Source organism: Pungitius pungitius, chromosome 10 (assembly GCF_949316345.1).
Source record: "Pungitius pungitius chromosome 10, fPunPun2.1, whole genome shotgun sequence".
In the NCBI taxonomy this organism is placed as follows: domain Eukaryota; kingdom Metazoa; phylum Chordata; class Actinopteri; order Perciformes; family Gasterosteidae; genus Pungitius; species Pungitius pungitius.
The window spans coordinates 1607317-1629981 of NC_084909.1; the positions used below are offsets into that span (position 1 = coordinate 1607317).

The following is a 22665-nucleotide window of genomic DNA, read 5'->3' on the forward strand; positions in this document are numbered from 1 at the left end:
CATTACCTCCGCCTCAGTGGGCACCATGGTGCTCATTTCCCTGGACCGCTATTTGTCCATTTGTGAGCCTCTGCATTATGCCACCCGAGTCACAGTGAATAGAGTCAGATGTTGTGTGTGCACCTGTTGGCTCTGCTCCGTTTGCTACAGCAGCGTCTTCGTACGGGACGGGCTGACTCAATCCGGCAGGTACAGTTCCTGCCACGGAGAGTGCTTGCTTTTTATCGACTACGTGACGGGGGCCGTCGACCTCGTTCTGACGTTCGCTCTCCCCGTCGCCGTCATCGTGGTTCTGTACGTGAGAGTGTTCGCCGTGGCTGCGTCCCAGGCGCGCTCCATGCGCTCGCACGCGTCGGTCATCACTCACCAGCCTCCCGTGGGTCGGAAAGCCAAGAAGTCGGAGCTGAAAGCAGCCAGGACTCTTGGTGTCCTCGTGGTTTTGTTCCTAATTTGTTTCTGCCCGTACCACACTGTCTCCCTGGTAGGTGACAGCCATCTTAGTAATTTATATGTGTCCTTTGTGCTCTATCTGTTTTATTTCAACTCATGTCTGAACCCTCTGATATATGCATTGTTCTACCCGTGGTTTAGAAAAGCAATAAAACGTCTTGTTACTCTGCAGACCGGCTTCTAAGGAGCCAACATAGACTTTAAAGTTACTGCAATCAAAGTTTTTCATTCAATCTTAAATACAATGTATTTTCCCCAGTAAAATGTGAAAAAAAACAGTAAAACTCGGTGAATCTCCCATGCTGACAACTATTATAAGTCTGAACAAAGTTTTAATGTGTGGTTTTCAGATTAATGATTCAAATACAAGTAGAAGGATGTCAACTTAGGATAAGAAAAGGTTTAATATGTGTAAATTCCTTTGTTCAAAGTTTCTGCAGGGTGTGCTTTAGTATTTCGGAGTTTGACGTAAAACAGGACAATAAGTATAAAATCATCGCGTGCTGATTTGATGTTGTAGCTGGTTAGGAGGAGAGGTTTTCTTATTACTGTTGTGTTGGTTATGGCAAAAAATAGCATCTTGTGAACCAATTATTTATAAGAAGAAAAGTTGAAAAAATATTTGAATATTTGAAAAAAAAGATGTGTTACTTCAGTATTGTAATCATTTTCAGAATGTATATTATGTCAGTTTTTCATCAATGTACCAATAGATGGAGCTGTTGACTGGATTTTTCCAGGACAGAAAATAAGCAAGGCAGCAGTACAGTGTTCATTTTAGGACATTCTCAGATCTCAGACTCAAGTATCAGACTCAAACGAAAAGGCGTCAGTTTTCAGACCAAAAGTCCTCAGACTCAGGCGAAACAGTGTCAGGTCTCAGAAAAAACTCTGTCATTCTTAGACAAAACTCAAACCAAACTCTGTCAAACCAAACAGAGTCAAATGAAACGGCGTCAGGCGAAACGCCGTCAAACCAAATGGAGTCATTCTTCGAAAAGTGGTCCAAGGTTCCTTTTTCAGAACAGCAGGTTCTGAACATTGGCCAAATTACTCGTTTCAGGCTTTATGAGCAAATACAGAATCCCATTGTGTTCATTTCTAAAGCCTCGCAGCAAGACATAACGTTACATCACTTTATTTAAGACGATGCGCTACTTGCAGGTCGCTATGTTGTGCCAGATCCTCAATAAAATTAGAAAAAAACATTTACGGCAAACCCATGGTCATGAAGATACTGATTTAACGTTATATGGACTTTGCATGCCGCTAAATACCCAACTGAGATTGACTTGTGCCGTTCTGACAGAGGATCCGACCACCGGCACCTGCCGTTCTTTTCGCACTGGGCGTCTCTCTAATAAGGTTAGATTGCAAGTCAGAATTTATTTGTCTTGTTGTCATATGTGCTTGACTGGATTCAGAACTCTTAAATACAAAACTAAGTTAGCAAGTACAAATGTCTACTTGTCATTATGACGTTGTTATTTATGTTCCAATGGCAGTGCGTAAGCTAGCGATACAACTGCTAACGTTAGCTTGAACAACATAGAGGAAGAATGACGCTGTTTGGTTTGACCGAGTTTCGACTGACAGAGTTTCGTTTGACTCCGTTTGGTTTGACTTCGTTTGATTTGACTCCGTTTGGTTTGACACCGTTTGGTTTGACTTTGTTTGGTTTGACACCGTTTGGTTTGACTTTGTTTGATTTGACTCCGTTTGGTTTGACGCCGTTAGGTTTGACGTTGTTTGGTTTGACGGAGTTTGGTTTGACGGAGTTTCGTCTGACGGAGTTTTGTTTGACTCCGTTTCATTTGACTCTGTTTGCTTTCACGCCGTTTCGTTTGACTCTATTTCGTTTGACTCCGCTTCGTTTGACTCTGTTTCGTTTGACGGAGTTTTGTTTAAGAATGACGGAGGTTTTTCTGAGAACTGACGCCTTTTCGTCTGAGTCTGATACTTGAGTCTGAGATCTGATGATGTCCTAAAATGAACACCGTTCAGCTGAGATAACGATGTCCTTCACAGAAGAGTTGGTGGAAAACTTTCACCCAAAACTCAAAAGTTACCAATTAGATTTTCTTTTATCTGCAGATATCTGTTTTGACTTGTAAGTAGTTTTGGCTCATTACTGACATGGATTATTATCACTGATTTCTGCCATTAGAGGTCACTGTCAGCTCTCTCTACACAGTGAACAAATACCTGCCACACTTTACATCATTTGTTTGAGGGCCTTTTTTCTCTCTCAGTTCTGGGACATGTCGTCTCCTGTCCAAGTTTGTCTTCTGGCCTTTGAAGCACACACCTGTAAGTAACTTCTGGCACAAAAAACGAATAGAGGTGGACTGTGATTTTGATGGATTTGCTTTCCTTACAGCCACCGTTCCAACATGTATCAGTAAGTTTGAACACTCTTTTCAGCGGAGGTTGGTGCAAGAAGCAAAGCTGTGTTAAATGACCAGGCCTTTTGGAGAGAAGCGCTCCGGGACAAATAGGACCCTTCTCCGAGGCCCGCGATGTATGGAGGCAAGTTTTAGTCTTGTCTGGAGTCAAAACACTATGGCACACGACATAAGCGTTATTACAATCTTCATGTTTATACATAAAATAGACATTTGCATTCAAGAGTTTTAGCGGCGGAGGACTGTGAAGACCGGGCAGCAAAGGGTACTAGGCTATCAAACACAACAATCAAGAATATTCTGCTTGAAAAGTGATGAAGACGATGGCGTGATGTGCAGTCCACTGAGGACGGACATCATAATCCCTCAGAGACTGACTCAGAGCGACGGGGAGGGAGTTAAGAGAACGCGAGAGGGGTGAATCTGTCACACGACTGCAGAGGATGGCTGAGCACGGATCGCAGCTCTGCTTTCCGCAACTCCTCAACGTCTCCTGCAGGAAGCCCAGCGTGCGTTGGCACGACGCTGTGCTGCCTCTCGTTTTGATGTCCGTCTCGGCGCTCACTGTAGCTCTCAACCTGGTCGTCGTCATCTCGGTCTTCTTCTTCAGGCAGAGTTTAAATCCTCAGCAGAATCTAAAATTGAGATTGAGCAAGCTGTTAAACTGTACAGTCTTTGAACAATGAGGGTTTTAATGTTTTAATTGCCTTATATGTGCCCCTATGATGGGTTGGAAAAACAGAGAACAGCTACCATATATTAGGAGGATAATTCTCTTTGAGTGGGTAGAACAGTTGAATAATGCCACACCTTTACACAGCAGACTTGGATTCTGTCCTGCTGCTTTTAGAAACTGATTTGTCAAATGTGATTTTTGTAGGTAACTCAAACATTTAGAACTGGGTTTTGGTGGTTTTACCCTGTGGACGTGAGGGCTCGCTGCTTTAAAGACGTGTTTCTTCTCCCCACCAGGCACCTCCACACACCCACCAACATCCTCATCGTCTCCCTGGCCTTCTCTGACCTAATCGTGGGCCTCCTGCTGCTGCCGGTAGAGATCCTCCTCACAGTCTCCTGCTGGTTTCTCGGTGACCTCGCGTGTGCTTTGTTTAATTATGTGTTCTTCATCATTACCTCCGCCTCAGTCGGCACCATGGTGCTCATTTCCCTGGACCGCTATTTGTCCATTTGTGAGCCTCTGCATTATGCCACCCGAGTCACAGTGAAAAGAGTCAGATGTTGTGTGTGCACCTGTTGGCTCTGCTCCGTTTGCTATAGCGGCGTCTTTGCAGGCGATGGCCTGACTCAATCCGGCAGGTACAGCTCCTGCCACGGAGAGTGCTTGCTTTTCATCGACTACGTGACGGGGGCCGTCGACCTCGTTCTGACGTTCGCTCTCCCCGTCGCCGTCATCGTGGTTCTGTACGTGAGAGTGTTCGCCGTGGCTGCGTCCCAGGCGCGCTCCATGCGCTCGCACGCGTCGGTCATCACTCACCAGCCTCCCGTGGGTCGGAAAGCCAAGAAGTCGGAGCTGAAAGCAGCCAGGACTCTTGGTGTCCTCGTGGTTTTGTTCCTAATTTGTTTCTGCCCGTACCACACTGTCTCCCTGGTAGGTGACAGCCATCTTAGTAATTTATATGTGTCCTTTGTGCTCTATCTGTTTTATTTCAACTCATGTCTGAACCCTCTGATATATGCATTGTTCTACCCGTGGTTTAGAAAAGCAGTCAAACGTCTTGTTACTCTGCAGACCGGCTCCTGAGAGGCCAACATAGACTGTAAAGTAATCTTAAATACAATGTATTTTTTCCATTAAAATGTGTTAAAAAAAACTGTAAAACTCTGTGAATCTCTCAACTCGACAAAATGGGAATTGAATCCCTCATGCAGACAACTATGATAAGTCTGAACAAAGTTTTAATGTGAAGGAGATCAATAATTCAAATACAAGTAGAAGGATAACAAAGTAGGGTAAAAGTTTCATGTAAAACAGGACAATATGTTTATAATCTGTAAACCGTAATGAGCCGTTTGATGTTGTTGCTGGTACAGAGGAGAAGCTTTCTTATTACTGTTGTGTTGTCTTCTAAGCCAATTATTCATATGGAAAATATTTGATGAAAATGATGTGTTCCCTTAGTATTTGAATCATTTTGAGAATGTATGTCAGTTTTTCACTTACCAATAGATGGAGCTGTTGACTTGATTTTTCCAGGACAGTAAATAAGCAAAAGAGCTGAGATAACGAGGTGCATCACAGAGGAGTTGGTGGAAAACTTTCACCCCAAACTCCAAAGTTATAAATTAGATTTTTCTTTTTCTGCCTACACCAGATATCTGTTTTGACCTGTAAGTAGTTTGGGCTGATGGCCACCAGAGGTCACTGTCAGCTGTCTCTGCACAGAGAACAAATACCTGCCACACTTCACATCATTTGTTTATTCAGCCTTTTTTCTCTCTCAGTTCAGGGACATGTCGTCTCCTGTCCAGGTTTGTCCTCTGGCCTTTGAAGCACACACCCCATTCTAGCACAAAACAAACCGAGGCGGAGTGCAATTTTGATGGATTCGTTTTTTCTACTTGGACAGTTACAACATGTAAGACTTTCAGGTAGTGCGACATTTACCCAAAATGTTTAGGATTCATATATTTCAGTACATTGTTTCCTCATATTCACACATGGCAAATGTTGAGGGCTTTAAGTTTTGGCATGTTTAATCAAACGCATGGGCGGGTATTAAGATGACTTCCTCACAAACACATGATGAGGCAGTCAACGGCATACCATTACAAAAACTAGTATTTCAAAGCAACCAACTAACTTAGCGGCAGATCAGCCGTGCTTATTGCTGACGTACCATGAAAAAATGTCCAAACACACCTACGCATAATAAGCACAATGCACACGTAACCCTATCCAATCCAATCCAATCCGCACTACGGAGGCATTCTGTAACTCGACATGTCTGGAGCTGCTGCTGAGCGTTCCTCCGTCTGCCCGCGCAAGGCCTGCTGCCGGCCAGGATCCAGCTGTTCAGCGGGCAGGGGGCGCGAGGCCTGCTGCCGGCCAGGATCCAGCTGTTCAGCGGGCAGGGGGCTCAGCGGGCGGAGGGGAGCTTTCGCTGAATGCCTCGGGGTCTCGGTGGTGGACGGGTTGGACGCTCTCTCTGGGATCAATAGAACTGTCACTGCTCGCTGGATGAAGATCTAAATGGGAAACAAGAAGACCCCAAAAGATTGAATGTAAAGAATTCAGCTGGCCGGTTTGGGGTAAATCACAAGGGGCAACAGTACGCAGTGTCCTTTGACAGGTTTACATCATTGTGACCATAGTTTTATGAGCCTCTCCTGCATTCCATGGGTATTAATCCAATCACAAGCATTTACTGTATACGCCTCTGCTTTTCCCAATAAAACATTTCATGAAAAGTCCTACACTACAAACAGAAATCGCCTTCTCAGGACACCCACGTTAATCTTTTGTGGTAAATAAATATATATGATTGTCGTTTTCCACTGTTGGGTTTCTATGTTTTCTGATTTTTATTGCAGATGTTTGTGTTGGGTTGCTAATGTTGTTGCGTTTTACACGTAACTCATATGAAGAGTAAATATATACAGGTGTATGAAGACGATTCATAACAACAGCAACAAGTGAGCATCCATTTCTTTCACAATTAAAACAAGCTGGCCTTCTGTTATTTATGTAAAATATTACCAAAACGAATAGAATGACCAAAGCTACAAAAATCCAGGTTTAAAAAGAAAACAGGAAAAGGAAAATTTTAAATAGAACAAATACATTTTAAAAGGCTCACAAATAGGAACCAATTTTCGTTTCGTCACCTCCGACCACATGACCTGAGTCACTGCTCCCTCGCCCACTCTGTCCTCGCCGCTCCTCACTTCCTGCATCAACGGCAAGGCCAAACACGTTTGTGAACTCAGGGCTTCGTTGTCATTTCAGGATGAAGGAGGGGAGACAATGTGTCACGCTGATGGTTTGGATGAGGATCGGTTTGTTTTATTCATGCCAGGGGGTGTCTGCACACCCACACACACACACACACACACACACACACACACACACTCTGCCACCTTGCCCTCAAATGGAAGCTGACGTCCCTCCGAGGGGAAGCCGTCTCTGACCTTGTCTCCAGCAAAGACAGAGTCCATTTTGAAAAACTTGAGATTCTAAATAAATCCCCCTTCCATTGCGGCTGCTTCATTGTCCCGCGTGTTTGCATTAGGCCATGTGTGTGTGTGTGTGTGTGTGTGTGTCTGCGATCACAACTGGAGCAACATGCAACACGGAACCGTTCTTATTAGCTCAGCGCCACGTTGGGTTTTACCGCTCCATTGCTGCCAGAACCTTCTCTCCTCCTCCCCGGATGAATCATCGCCGGCCTTGCTCTCTCCCTCCGGGTCGGGCCTTTGAAGTGTGAATGGGAGCCGGAAACATTCGCATCAGCGGGGCATTCCAATTACGAACGCAGCCTGCTGGGTTACAGGAACCTCTGGATTCGCACCCTCGCCGACCCCCCCCCCCCCCCGGGCCAGACAGACCTTCCTCCCTCACTCGTGCGGAGGCGGACCAGGAGCCTCGTTAAGCACTTTTACAGTGAAATGAGTTTCTGTAAAAATACGAATGAATACTTACTCATGCCGCTCTGTGACACAACATTGTTTTTAGCTTCTGATGAATAAATACAGTCTGAAGCATCAAAGCTTGCAGTGCAGGCTGCTTTCATCCTTTATCAGAAGTGTGCCGGCAGATGAAGAATAACAGGACGAAACATTTTGGATATTGGAGATGGAGACAGAAAGTGCTGATTTGCTTTTGTCGATGTGGAACGTTTCTGCATCTCATGTGCTGCCGACTAGTTTTCCCCTTTGAAGGTTTTGAATACAATTTATGTAGAACAGAGCTTCACCTACAGCTGTGCTGCTGTGGCTCAGTATTATTAACATCTACGCGTTTGTTTCGAATTGCATTAATGGAATTGCATTTGGAAAGAAGTCAACTGAAGAATGCTTCTACCAAGCTTTTGCTCAATGTAGCCAGTCGAGACCACCTTTTCTATTGTGACGGAATCTATGCTCTGAATGCAAAGAATTTATTGTCAGCGTTGGGATTCAATTGATTTTCCTGAATCAAGTGTTTTGGTGCCGTTGGTATGTTTTGAATGTAGGACTTATCGGCTCATCCCATTGGCCGGCCGGTGCAGCGCCCAGCAGAAGGGTCACGTCCACTTAAACCTGTTGACTCACGGCCCCCCGTGTGACCTTCCGATCCCGTGGACCGTCGACATTCCTCGTGGGAAACATTTCTCCGTGCACCGCTGTGTTTCTCATTGCCTCTGACCGCCCACCTTCCCCTTTTTTGAAGTTCAAAACACGGAAACAATCCAATCAGCCTCGGCGATTGTGACGCCTCCGTACGAGCCGTGGCGAGATGCACTCTTGGCCTTCGGAGCTCCACGCTTCAAAGCGCAAGTGGAACCAGGTCAGCGCTCACCCCAGCCACGGAACCCAAGTCCTTTACAGCAAAGCGGTTGGAGCGGTGTGAATCGGGACAGGAGCTGAAAAAAAGGCCCGAGCTGCACCTGAATAAGATTTTGAGAGGTCGCCCGCCAGCGGGAGACTTTGATGGATGTCTCCTCACACTGAAACCGCCTCTGCCTCCACGGATCAGAGGTTCTTTGAAATCCCCGCAGCTGAACCCTTCTTCTCAAAGACCCGGCCCTCACCAACCTCTCTGCACACTCGGGTTTGTTCTCGGGTTCAACGGTCAACATCAAAGACCAGCCAAATGAGAATTAGGGATTATATGGAGGAGGAAAATGTCAAATGACATCTGCTCATGGCAAAAAAAAAAGAAAAGAAATGTGGTGGATATTTGAGATTTTTTTTTTTCTTTTTTCACCAAGGTAAGGGTCATTGCAAGAGTCTACGAGATGAAACTAAATGAACTAAAGTAATAGTACTAAGTAAAACTAGTACGTACTTCATGGTTACAGCTGTGTGTAGGTGGGCCTGGTTAATCTGGTTAATCAGGGAAGCAAAGAGGAGTGAGAAGGCTTTTGTGATTACATTGAAGAGGGCTTCGGGAGGCAGGTTGCAATCTTATAGAATAGCAGCTTCATATCAAGCAACCTCAAAATGGAGGCATGCATTTGAAAATGAATGAATGTGAATGTTTATAAAAGGTATAATAGAAGCTTAGTCTCCCACACTGAAGTCAAATCTTTTAAACCGTGAGTATATAAATATTTAGAAGACTGAATATTCCTCCTTGTCGTTCGTCCTTAGAAGCGGGGAGCGAGTCTCAGGCTCATGTTGGTGGAGCAGCAGGTCTGCATGTCGACATTGACCAGTCACATAAACGATCGAAGCCTCAAGCAGCGTTGGTCCAGACTCTGGTCGACGCTGCCGTGCATTCCAGAGACCATCGAAAGCTGCCTGCACAAGATATGAAATAAAAAAGTCAAAATATATTAGGTCGTAAAAAAACACGGAGAATAAATATATCCAAAAATGTCATGAAATAAACAGTCGAAATATGTTATGGTAAGAAATGTCAAAAAAAAAAATACAAATGTCTTTGATCAAACAATGTAATGGAAAGAGAGTCCAACATTTTTAGGTTGAAACGGCCTTTTGAAAAAAAAAGTCAAAATATGTCATCATGTAAAAGAAAAAAAGTCAAAATATGTGTTGAAAAATGTCATGGAAAAATTAGTAAGAAAAATTATGTGAAAAAAGGTTTCAGAAAAATAGTCCAAATATGTATGTATGCCGAACAATGTCGTACGTTAAAAAGAAAGTCACAAAAAAACAGAAATTGGGCGATGCACTGTAGAAACAAACAGCTAACTGTAGGGTTGCCTCAAACTGTTACATTATTGGATGATAAAGTAGAGCCTCTCGTACCTTATTGCTTTATTAGTCCACATGTTCCAAAACGCAATGAAATATCAACGAGACTTTGATGGTCTAGAACCAATAACGACACGCAGCCAAATCTGGCCCCAGCGTGTAGGAGGTAATTCACAAAATGTTAAATTCATCAGTGTAAACACGCACTTCCAAGTGAGCTCAGACCACACACCATGTCTCAAGTGCTCATTTAAAGTTAACTCCCTTCAAAAAAGAGAAGTCTCCGAACCGCTGGCAGCTCTATAAACTGCAGACGGAATAACTGAGCAGTGAAGGAGGTGCAGCAGGATTTATTCATACAGGTTTAGAAACAAAAGCATTAGCAGGCGAGGTCATGGAGATAATCACCTTGTAATGTGCACAAGTATCTGCACTAAAAAAGGAATTCAAAAAGGGTTTACACATATTGATAAAGCTCTTACTGCTGGGTGGTATTTCTTTAATCAAAATTCTCAAGGAATAAATATTAAAAAGAAGTGATTTGATGTTCAGCACGGCAGACTCCGATTGGTTAATTTATTGGTGGCAAAGTGTAAATAAGATGAAACAAAACCTTGATTCCGTCTAACCCGAACATGTTGTTGTTTGATCACGGGGGGGTCAGACGATGTCGTCTCTGTGTTGAGCGATTAGATGAAAAAGCCTGCAGCTCTTTGATCAGACGCCCTGCATCAAGGCCCCCGTCCTGCTGCGGGATTGCCTCCATGTCGACCCGGCTTAGTCTGCCACATCACGCCGCCTTTAACCCCTCCGTTAAACCCGTCAGACTCACGGACGCATCAAAGCAGCCCCACTCAGAGAAACAGCTCCAGCTGTAACGCGACGTGCATCACAGGGAGCAAGAGAGTCCCGTCAGTCGACTCGGCGCCGCTTCACGAGTGGCAGACGCACATGAAACGAGTCAAATAGCAAAATACTGGGGTTTTTTTTTAGCTCCGGTTTTGGTCTCCACCGACTGCTGAGGGGGAATGACTCTTTAGCTGCTAAATGTTCCACTGAGCTCACAGGGCAGCCTCCTGCTGCGTCGGCCTGCTGTTTGCTTCTGAGAAGGCCAACGCATAGCAGAGGGAAGCAGAGCAGTCAAGTTCCCCTGAATCACTATCACACGCTCTCTAGTTTTTCATTTTTCTCCATTGGTAAAAAAAAAACGGAAGAGAGCAAATTGCTATGACACGGGACCAAACAATATGCCTTAAACCCACTGCATGCCCTGGTTGCAACTCTTCCCTTGTTTCATCATCCACGCTTGGAGCGCGAGGCGCTCATCGACGTTTCCACGGATGAGCGACCTTCACAGACGGAAGGCTCGCAGCGTGTGCCGAGCGATGGTCCCAGGTCATTCGCTTCCTGGCACCATGGATATGGATGTTTTACTGCACTAGAACTGGAGAGCTATCTGTAACTAACATCCTCTCTGCAAATGCACATCGTCAGGGTTCGCCCCAGAAAATGAAGGAAGCCACAATTACTGCTCTCCATTTTTAACATTTTAACACTTCCTATATTTTTACAGAGAGATTGTACATTTGTGATTTTGGCCCATTCAAAATAAATGTGATGTAACGACAGAGAAATTGCAAAAAAAAGGATCTTCACTATGACGGATTTGTCAAGCCTTTGAGATTCTAGATTATTCTACATATATTTAAATAAGAAGTTTATTAGTGTTAAAGTTATTCGTTTGTAGAATTATATGTTTTTCATCCAAACAAATTGTTTGTTGTGTTAAAGTAGTATACATGCTTTGTAGTGTAGTGTGATGGAAACTCTTAAACTCTGCAGCTGTGTGTGATCAAGCTGACAGGATCACCTTGTCTGGGATACTTCCTCTTCACTTTATAGCGCGCTGAACTTTACTGCACCGCTCTAATTGCTTTTTTCTGTGTCCTGGGATCACATCAGAAACATTGGGGTTCGTGTAAATGTTGCGTCTTTTTGCTGAAGTTAAAGTTAAAGTAACCACGCATGTATCTGCACACCATTTCTTCCATCACTTGCCAATCACACCAGTTACAGATGCTTCACGGGAGACACGCGTCACCAAAGTCCTTTGGCGGCGAGCTACTCCCCCGGCAGCGAGGGCTCCAGATGGCAAAGGTCAGCGGCTCGACCCGCCGGGTAACTGGAACCTCGCTGCCGGAACGCTCGTCCTTCTGCTGCGAGGAGAAACTCGGAGCTCCACCCGAGAACATCCTGAAACCTGCTGGAGTCCAATCGCAGTAACAGTTCTAGTGTTTATACAACATACACCTGTCTAAGCTTCAATGTTTATTGATTGAAAGCCAAAGATAATTGGACCATCTGTTTTATTGTGTTCCCATCCATCCTCGAGATAGTGAATAGTGCTGTCTTTGACTTTGAGTTGCAACACTTGATGAACAGGGATGACATACATTCACATTGTTCTAAATTCCTTTTATTCTCGGTTCATTTGACCGCAAACAAAATAGAGGAATTAAAGAAAGTTAATGGGATGTAAACGATCCCACCGATGTGCTTACAGTAACAACCTCATACGAGAGAATGACATCACCTGCTTTATATTTCAGGGCCTTTTATCATAATGCAGAACCTCCTCCTGTCGATAATCGACGCCGTGTCCAGTTTCACAGCTCGTCTCTGGTTGCACGAGCGGTTTGAGCCTTTCAGACGAGTTCATCAGATTCAATCAATGCATTTGCAAAATAGGTCTAAAGCAATGACATCACCACTGGTGCAACACCAGTGAGACGCCACCACTGGTGCAACACCAGTGGTGGCGTCATAACTCTAGAACAGTAGTTGTGAGGGTTTAGCCACCTTAAATATGCAAAGCTTTTCCTGAGGGAGGCGCTGCGAATGTTTCAGTTTACGGAATGAAAAACGCCGATAAAAGCCCTCCAACGACATCTGATCTACTGTAAAGTTTGTCATGCGTTTCCACATCGGCTGCGTTCTGTTGTGCGGCCAAGTTGGACTGCTGTTGAAGTCTTGACGTGTGTGTGAGATACCTGCGCCGCTACAGCAAACACGTTCATTCTCCTCTAAACAGACTCCGGGGGCCTCTGCATTAAGATCTCTGCTTGGAATGCACAATGAGCCTCAGCTGCTGCCATGCAGGTAAACAACACACACACACACTCACACACACACACGCGCTCCATCACTGTGATGAGAGGCAATTCCCTCTGCATTGCACACATGCACATCTGCGACGTACGCTCTTACTGTATGCACACACACACACACACACACACGGGCAGAAACCAGCCCTTCAAAAATATCACGTCTCCTGTTGGATTATGGGGACGTTGGGTGACCAGACGTGGTTGCCTGGCAACCCCGTCTAAGGCTGCGAGGGATGTGATCACAGCGCATTCGCTTAGGAGAGACCTAGCGGGTTTGGGTCGAGAGAGAGAGAGACAGAGAGAGAGAGAGAGAGAGAGGAAATCCTCGGTCCTCCTTGGCTGAAGATCAAACACACACCAGCTGATGAGAACATGAAGCAAGCCGAGGATCTTAACATGTCACCATGTCATCAAAGGCCACGGATTAGCGGAGGGGGGGCTCGGACGCGTCGCTTCACGCTGGAGGAGCCGCCGCCTGTTCCTCACCGATCACCGACATGCAGCTTCACCCCCCCCCCCCCCTTTAGGGACATAAAATAGGAGACTTTGGCCCCACATGTTCCTCTCTTCACGGAACAACAGGACCAAATGCTGTGTTTTGGCGGCCCACATTTCTGTCACTCACACTCAGGTGTCATCCGATGAAGCTGCAGTGACGTGCTGTTGTCAAGCTGCGGGGTAGTTGAGTTACAAGATGGCGTCCGATGGGGAGGCAAAAACTCACAACCAAGAGCCCAAACAGGTGTTGGTTTTAATATTCTGTCCTTCGACCTAACATCTGACTCCAGTAAGCGACCCCCACTGCGACACACCCGGGGGGGCGAGGACGTCGGCCTCCACTGGCGCCCAACCTCTTCTTCTCATCAAAACAAAGGCCAGTTAATGGAAGGATGGAGAACAACAGGGGCAGCTAAGAGTTGGAGGGGGGGGGGGGGGGGGGGGGGGGGTATTGTTGTGCGGAATTACCCCGGGTTTATAATGAAAGGGGGGGGACTCCCACTGAGTTCACCCCCCCCCCCCCTACAGCCAAATAAACTCCCCCTCCCTCCCCCCCCCCGAGAGCTGCAGGTACCTCAGGGAATTGAAGGGGGCGGAGGGGGGGGGGGGGGGGGGGGCTGGACTTCAAACTCAAGTTTTCCTGAATTATTCCATTATTTGGATCGATGTTCTCAAAGCAAGTTGGACCCGATGGGAGGACTCAGCTGTTGGTGCAGAAAAGGTATTTATGATTCATCCTCTGGGGACCACGAGTGCACGTGACCTCGTGACACCGTAGATATTAGGCCACATCCACACTAGCGTGGTATTTTCCAGTGAACCTTCCTGGAGGGAGAGAACTTATTCTTCTCTCTCTCTCTCTCTCGTCACTCAGCGTCAACGTCCTCTCGTCACCTTGTGGTTGACAACAAAAGTCGTTGTTTGCTTTGGGATTTTCGGGCGTTTAAAACGGCTCAGCGGCCAACAGAAGAACTGCCGCCCCCCCCCCCCCCCCCCCACCCCCCCCCCCCCCCCCACCCCCCCCCCCCCCCGAGATGCTCCCCAGTCGGATCACATCGGCGGCTCCTTCTGGCCTACTAACTGCTATGATGAGAGGGGGTTTTTTTTGTATTTTTTAAATCACATAAAAAACATGGCGAAGAAAAGCCACGAACTGAACCCCCCCCCCCCCCCCCCCCCGCGCGCCTCGCTCTCCGTACCTGAGGGATTTCCCTGCGGGTGCCTCCAGGCGGGTGCACACCTGTGTGTGTGTGTGCACACCTGGAGAGCAGAGACGAACCCGTGGAGACACGGCGGGAGGCCGCGAACCCACGCTGACGAAAAAGTGGGAAAAGCTCCACGCGGTTTGTTGTTTTAACGTTTTACGCCTTTCCAACACATTTGTTATTTATTTGGAAGACGGTCCACGTGAGACTCCCCGAAGCAGCGGAATACGAACGTTGCAGTAATGAATGAACAAATAGCTCATTAGATTAGAATGTGCTGGTGTAATGTATATATAAGTGCGTAGTTACACATGTGACACAATGTGTTTTTTGTCATTAATCCTCTGTTTATTCCAAACGGTAAAATATTAAACATGCAATCTGTTCTTAAAGTTAAAGAGAAGAGGAGAGAGGTGTGGAAAGGCGCGTTTCGGCCCGGCGAGGCGAGGGATTCGGGGGCGGCGGCTCCTCGTGACGGAGGGATTTGCAGCCTGCAGCTGCTGCGAGTCGCCGGGAGGCCGCGGGCAGTTTGGAAGGACATCAAACATCCCCCCCCCCCCACACACACACACACACACACATAAACACACTCTCCTCCCAAAACCCTCCCCCGCCGTGCTCTGCTTCTGTCTCTGTCAGTCGACCTCTTGACCCCCCCCCCCCCCCCCCGCCCCCACCCCCCCCCCTCCCTCCTACTGTAATCCACAGCAGTGATGGTTTTAGGTTGCTCAGATTATATTTAGATGAAATGTTTATTGGGTTTTCACACCATGTGGGGGCCACGGGGTCACAGACGGGGGTTTACGAGCTTTTTCGTCCGTCAGTTCATCCGAATCACAACTAAAAATCTTCCCTCTTCCTCCAGTCTGGTTTTATTTGTTAGAAATCAGTCCCAGATTTCTCATGGTTACAAACTCAAGTTTAACTCATTTCTGCTCCTTTCAGACTTCGCTCAACTTTGATTTGTTTGATTGACTTGACTACGCGTGTTAATGGATGTGAGACTTGACTTGGATTCCCCTTAATTATCTTGGGCTTTAACTGAGACTTAAATGTTTAGCCATGTTGTTTGCTTGCTAGCGTGTATTTTCTACTCCGCTAAGCTCCAGAATAATTACGACCAGATTGTGAGAGTGAGTCTAATGTGTCCGGAGATGCAGACCCTGGACATGGTTAGCATCGTTTAGCTGGCGGCTAGCACAGCCTCATCAAAAGTATAAAAAAAAAGAATTAAACCCCCGGAGGAGGAGTGTGATTTACACTGGTCTCGCGTTACAAGGAGGTCTGTGTCAGATTCAGCTGTTGCTTTGACCTTTGACCTTTGACCCAACACCGGGCTTGAGATTTAGAAGCCGACTTTCTATTCTTTGGTTAAATCCCAAACGCATGCCAATAAACCACTATCCTATCTCCTCCCCTTCGAAAAAAGAAATGCCGCAGGCTGTGCACTCTGACGAGAGGAGACTGGACACTTATGTCTCGGGAAGTTTGATGAGGGAACACTTGCCCCCCCCCCCCCAAGTGAAGCCCTTCTGTCGTCCTGTAACGTGCATTCAGCAGATTTTTTAAGTGAAACGCATCACGGTCAGCGGGGCGGAGCCTCGTTTTACTGCTTCAACCATCCAAAGAATTCTTCCAATTGCTCTCCTTGTTATTTAGGTCCGGAATCAAATACCTCCATGCCCCCCCCCCCCCCCCAGCCCTCCTCTTGAACATCAGCCTATCTATAGGACAAGAGGAATCGTTCAGGCCTGTGAGGGATGGTGAGGGTCTCTCCGGCCCCCTGAACATGCGCTTGTCCTTCACCCACATGACCTCCCCGTCGGCCAATCAAAGCAATCGGACGACAGCCGGCGGCAGGCCTCGGACCCTCGAGGGGGGAGTGTTGTGCTGTTCGGGCAGCGATGAGGGGGGGGGGGTTTGGGAGGGTGGTATGCGGGGCGACTCCCACGACACAGAATCAGGTGGTTGAGTGTCACAGAGCCACCCTCTGTTCTCTGTGACCCCTGGTTACCCCTTCTCACCTGACGTCAGCAGACATGGGGCGGCCATCTTGACTTCAAATAAAAGATTGACAGGGTTGTTTCTCAGTGCTTTATTCCTGTGCTGTTGCATTGTGGGTAGTGGGAGAAACAAAGTGTGGTGGCAAAGGAGGGGGTAAATTGTGTGGGGTTAGTGAGGTTTGCTCCATAATCATTGTTAGAATTATTGGTGGATGTGTACGGTGTTATGATAAGAGCTGTTAACAGAGGGAAATGGGGTAGGCAATCTAGTAAGACCGGGTCTGCACAAGTATCCCATGTTAATGGTCATTATTATCCCCATGTGATTAGGGCCCTAGAATTGGTGGGACCCAGGTGTATAAATGTCTCACCTAGTGGAGTAATCGGGAGTTGGTGGGCTACGCCTGGTGGGAGCGGTTGCACCTGTGAGCACCTGCACGTTACGGCTTGGGAAGGATGTGAATAAAAAACTTTATTGGCATACAACGTCCTCTGTCTACTATTGTGGAGAAACTCGGGATGTCCTTTTGACAAATGGTGTCAGAAGTGGGATCATTATGCCACCCAAGACCAGGCAAGACCGAGGTGCGGGCACAGAGGAGCAGGGGGGAATGGAGCAGGAGCCGGCCAGCTCTACGGAGTTACAAGAACCAGCTGCTGTTGGTAGGGGTGACGCCGTAACTCCGCCTGCTGTGGGCCCAACAGAGGGAATTGTCTCAGAACTGGCGGGCCTGGTTAAAGTCCTCCTACAGTCCCAAGTTGCCCGTGACGATCGAATGGAGCAAGTAATGGCTAAACAAGACCAGCGTTGGCGAAATATGCAGCACCAATTCCAGCAAATCCAGCACCAAGTGGGAGAAATCCAGGCCGGAGGGGACCAAAGGGCAAGTCAGGCCGTGTCTACCGCTGCAAGCCCAGTGCCAACAGAAGAAGGTACGTCGTTTGGAACTATCGAGCCAAGGTTAAACCCCTTGACCAGAGAGGACGACATTGAGCAGTTCTTAACAACCTTTGAAAGAATGGCTACGGCATGCCGGTGGCCCCAAGCTAATTGGCCGATAAGACTGGTTCCCCTGCTGACGGGAAAGGCACGTGGGGCCTATGTAGCCATGGATGGGAATGATGCTGAGGACTATGATAAAGTGAAGGAGGCCATACTTATAAAATATGAGATTAATGCAGAGATTTACCGGCAAAGGTTCCGCTCAGTAGAGATTCGGCCAGACGAGAACCCCCGTGAGCTTTATGTACGATTGAAAGATCTCTTCTCAAAATGGGTGAAGCCAGAGACGTGTAGTATTCAGCAGATGTCTGAAATTATTATCTTGGAGCAATTCATGCGAATGATAAACTCTGACATGGCAGTGTGGATTAAGGAGCGTGCTCCAGCCACAGCAGAAGAAGCAGCCAAGCTCGCAGATACATACCTGGCTGCCCGCCGGGAGACCCAGCACAGCTTTGGAGGTCGAAGTCAAAGGTGGTCAAGTAAGTCTGGGGGGGAAGGGGGTCATGCCCAAGGTATAGGGAGTGTTTTTGGTAAGCAAGGGGATAGAACTAAGAAGCAGGAAGTTAGATGTTACTATTGTGGGGAGATAGGACATACAAAGCCCAGTTGTCCATCCAGGAACCTTAAGCACTCGGCTGTCTGTCATGTTCGTCGCCCTTACGAGCCACACACTGTATCACCTGAGGCTAGGCAGACAGGCACCACAGACATATTGACACCAGTACTGGTGAATGGTCAGTCGGCTAAAGCCTTAGTGAATACGGGTAGCACTCAGACGTTAGTACGTGACAGCTTGGTTCCTGTGCATAAATATAGTACCCAGAAGGCCATTAAAGTTTGCTGTGTGCATGGGGAAGTGAGGGAGTATCCGACTGCAGAGATGTACATAACCGTGCAGGGCCAGACTTTTTTGATGGAGGTGGCTGTGGCGGCCCAGTTACCACATGAGGTAGTACTAGGGCAAGATCTTCCCATTCTTTGTGATTTGGTTCCCAAAGTTCAGCCCTGTTATGCAGTAACCCGAGCCCAGAGGGCGATAGCTGACCTGCAGGAGATGCCTTTTGCAGATGTTGACTTTGATGTGCCAGTTGAGAAAAGACGCAAATCAAAAAAAGAAAGGCGGAAGTGTAAGTTTGAGGGTAGTATGAAAGCGGGAGGTGAGGAACTGCCTTTGCCCGACTGCGCTGTTAATATGACAATCCCGGAGGACATAGGTGAAATGCAGAGAAATGATCCGACTTTGCAGGACTGGTTCCAGAAGGTGTCTGTGGTAGATGGGGTTAGGAAAGAGGGTGGATCGGCTTTGATGGAGGAAAAATACATTTTGGAAAAAGGCATACTCTATCAGGTGAAAGGTGCGGTTGAAGCATTGGCAGTGCCGGAAGCAATGCGCCATACCGTGATTACTTTAGGCCACTCGGTGCCTTGGGCAGGACATTTGGGCAAGGCCAAGACGTTAGCAAGGGTTGGAAGTCGGTTCAGTTGGCCCAAAATATATACGGATATAACAGAGTTTGTTCATACTTGTACAGAGTGTCAGATGACATCGGGAAGGAGAGTGGCCCCGGCACATTTGTTACCATTGCCGGTCATTGACACACCCTTTAGTCGCCTGGGAATGGATATAGTAGGGCCCCTGGAGAAAAGTAAGAATGGGAATCGGTATATTTTAGTAATCTGTGATTATGCCACCAAATACCCAGAAGCCTTTCCCCTTAGAACCATCAAAGCTAGACAAGTAGCTAACTGTCTGGTACAGCTGTTCTCCAGAGTGGGAATTCCTCGTGAAATCTTAACAGATCAGGGTACGAACTTTATGTCGGTGCTGTTAAAACAGGTGTACCAGCTGTTGGGAATAAGGGCAATTAGGACCACCCCTTACCACCCCCAGACGGACGGTTTGGTTGAACGATTCAACCAAACTCTCAAAAGCATGCTGCGCAAGTTCGTTTCCAAGTCAGGGTCCGACTGGGACCAATGGTTACCGTATCTGTTGTTTGCTTATCGAGAGGTGCCGCAAGCTTCCACGGGTTTCTCCCCATTTGAACTATTATATGGCCGGCAGGTGAGAGGACCTTTGGACCTGCTTAAAGAGCGGTGGGAGGGACCCAAAGATGGAAAGTGCAGTGTGGTCCACTACGTGGTCCAAATGAGGGCGCGGCTGGAAGAGATGACATCACTGGCCCAGGAACACCTCAACAAAGCCCAGCAAACCCAAAAGGTTTGGTACGATAAAAGGGCAAAGGAGAGATCGTTGGAGCCTGGCCAAAAAGTGCTGCTGCTGCTACCCACCACAGAGAACAAGTTGCTAGCTAAATGGCATGGACCCTATGAGGTGCTGCGGAGAACGGGTAGAGTGACCTACGCAATCTCCATGCCAGAGCGGGGTAAGAAAACTCAAAACTTCCATATTAATTTGTTGAAAGAGTTCCACCCCAGGAAGGAGACCGGGGCCGTACAACTGTTTGTTCGAGTGGTCGGTGAGGAAGAAGAACCAACAGAGCAGTACTTCCCCACCAGCTCCACCCCACAAACTGTTGATATATCCCATCTAGAGCCACCTCAAAGAAGCCAGATAAAGCAACTGCTGGATCCCAGGCTGTTTCAGGAGAAACCGGGGTGTACTAACTTGGTGCTACATGATGTAATCCTTAGGGAGATAACTCCCGCCCGCCAGAAGAGTTATCGGATCCCTGAACGCCTGGTGCCAGTGCTGAAGGATGAACTGGATATTATGCTCTCCATGGGGGTGATCGAACCATCCCTTAGTGAGTGGTGTAGCCCCATTGTTCTAGTCCCCAAAAAGGATGGTACCCTTAGATTTTGCATTGACTTCAGACATCTGAACAGCGTGTCTAAGGTAGACCCTTATCCAATGCCAAGAATCGATGAATTAGTGGAAAGACTGGGCAGAGCCAAATATCTATCCACCATAGACTTATGCAAGGGGTACTGGCAGGTCCCTTTAACTGCCAGAGCCAAGGAACTGACAGCGTTTAGAACCCCATTTGGGCTATTTCAATTCAGGGTTATGCCATTTGGACTGCAGGGGGCACCAGCGACTTTCCAACGTTTGATGGACCAGATCCTGCAGGGCACCAGGGAGTTTGCGGCCGCATATCTGGACGATGTGGTCATCTTCAGTGAGACCTGGGAAGAACACTGTCAACATTTGCGGCAAGTCTTGGGAAGAATTAAGGCAGCCGGTCTTACCATCAACCCAAAGAAGGGTACAATTGCCAAGAGAGAGATCAGCTACTTGGGATTTGTGATTGGAGGAGGAGTCATTCGGCCGCAGCAGGAGAAGATAGAGGCCATTCGAAGTTACCAACCTCCGACAACTAAGAAACAGGTGAGATCTTTTCTGGGCTTGTTGGGATGGTATCGGAGGTTTATACCTAATTTTTCTGGCAGGGCCTCTGTGCTTACAGATCTCACAAAAGCCACCGCGCCCAACAAGGTGGTCTGGACGGAGCAGGGTGAGCGAGCTTTCCAGGACTTACGAGAGGCAGTATGTGGAGATTCCGTTTTGCTTAGCCCAGATTTCCAGAGGCCATTCATTCTGCAGACGGATGCCTCTGGAGTCGGACTGGGGGCGGTGTTACTACAGGAAGTGGACGGAGACCGCAGACCGGTGGCATTCCTGAGTCGTAAACTCTTCCCTCGGGAAACCCGTTATTCGACAGTGGAACAGGAGTGCTTGGCCATCAAATGGGCCACGGATTCACTACGGTACTACCTGTTGGGAAGACCCTTTGTGTTAGAAACCGACCATCGGGCTCTACAGTGGTTGGACCGCATGAAAGACTCTAATGCCCGGATAACAAGATGGTCTCTCTCTCTCCAGCCCTACCAGTTTACTGTGCAATACTGCCCGGGAGCCAGGAACAAGGTGGCTGATTTTTTGTCGCGGATCCCAGAGGAGGAAAATAACTAAAATGGGTTGGTGACCCCAGCTCGTGGAGGGGTGGAGCGTTGACACTTGGGACGACAGTGGTCGTCTGCAGAAGGAGGAAGAAGTGTCACAGAGCCACCCTCTGTTCTCTGTGACCCCTGGTTACCCCTTCTCACCTGACGTCAGCAGACATGGGGCGGCCATCTTGACTTCAAATAAAAGATTGACAGGGTTGTTTCTCAGTGCTTTATTCCTGTGCTGTTGCATTGTGGGTAGTGGGAGAAACCAAGTGTGGTGGCAAAGGAGGGGGTAAATTGTGTGGGGTTAGTGAGGTTTGCTCCATAATCATTGTTAGAATTATTGGTGGATGTGTACGGTGTTATGATAAGAGCTGTTAACAGAGGGAAATGGGGTAGGCAATCTAGTAAGACCGGGTCTGCACAAGTATCCCATGTTAATGGTCATTATTATCCCCATGTGATTAGGGCCCTAGAATTGGTGGGACCCAGGTGTATAAATGTCTCACCTAGTGGAGTAATCGGGAGTTGGTGGGCTACGCCTGGTGGGAGCGGTTGCACCTGTGAGCACCTGCACGTTACGGCTTGGGAAGGATGTGAATAAAAAACTTTATTGGCATACAACGTCCTCTGTCTACTATTGTGGAGAAACTCGGGATGTCCTTTTGACATTGAGGCTTTCAGACTTTGGTATCCCCAGGATGTGATTCATCATTTTACCGTTTGTAAAACAATTTCCAAGCTGACAAAGCAAATCATCACACTGATAATTAAATACACATACTCGATTTTACTGGATAATCAGGTGACAGCTAAAAAATGGCCTTTCATGTGTCAGTGGAGTGTCTTTATAATTAGTCGTAGAGTTGCTTGGATCCATAATTGATCATAGTCAAACAGCACTGGTAAAATGCTGCATGTTCTGGGCTAAAAATGAACTGCTTCATCAGCGGTTTGGGCCGCAGGCGGAGAGTTTGTCTCCGTCGTGTCTGAACATGTCTGAGGAACGAGCAGACGATGAAACAACGCTTCATTCATCCTTCTCCAGGACCTGAAATAAAACCGCACGATCATCAGCCAAACCTGCGCAGAGCTTCAAGCGGCCGGATCCGTTCTGCAGAATTGAAGAAGAAATGATGA

The 22665-nt window shown here is 47.4% G+C and overlaps 1 protein-coding gene across 1 annotated transcript; it reads left to right on the plus strand.

The window, feature by feature from the left end:
• The first annotated feature begins 25 nt into the window (after positions 1 to 25).
• Positions 26 to 4617, plus strand: LOC134132788 (trace amine-associated receptor 6-like). Its single transcript, XM_062564861.1, has 2 exons — positions 26 to 481; positions 3736 to 4617. The coding sequence occupies exons 1-2, from the start codon at positions 26 to 28 to the stop codon at positions 4615 to 4617; spliced, it is 1338 nt and encodes a 445-aa protein (XP_062420845.1).
• The last annotated feature ends 18048 nt before the right edge of the window (positions 4618 to 22665 follow it).

Coding starts and splice junctions, on each gene's coding strand:
- LOC134132788 (XM_062564861.1), top strand. CDS start 26: ATGGTGCTCATTTCCCTGGACCGCTATTTGTCCATTTGTGAGCCTCTG. Junction 482..3,735: donor CGTACCACACTGTCTCCCTG/GTAGGTGACAGC, acceptor TGATTTTTGTAG/GTAACTCAAACATTTAGAAC.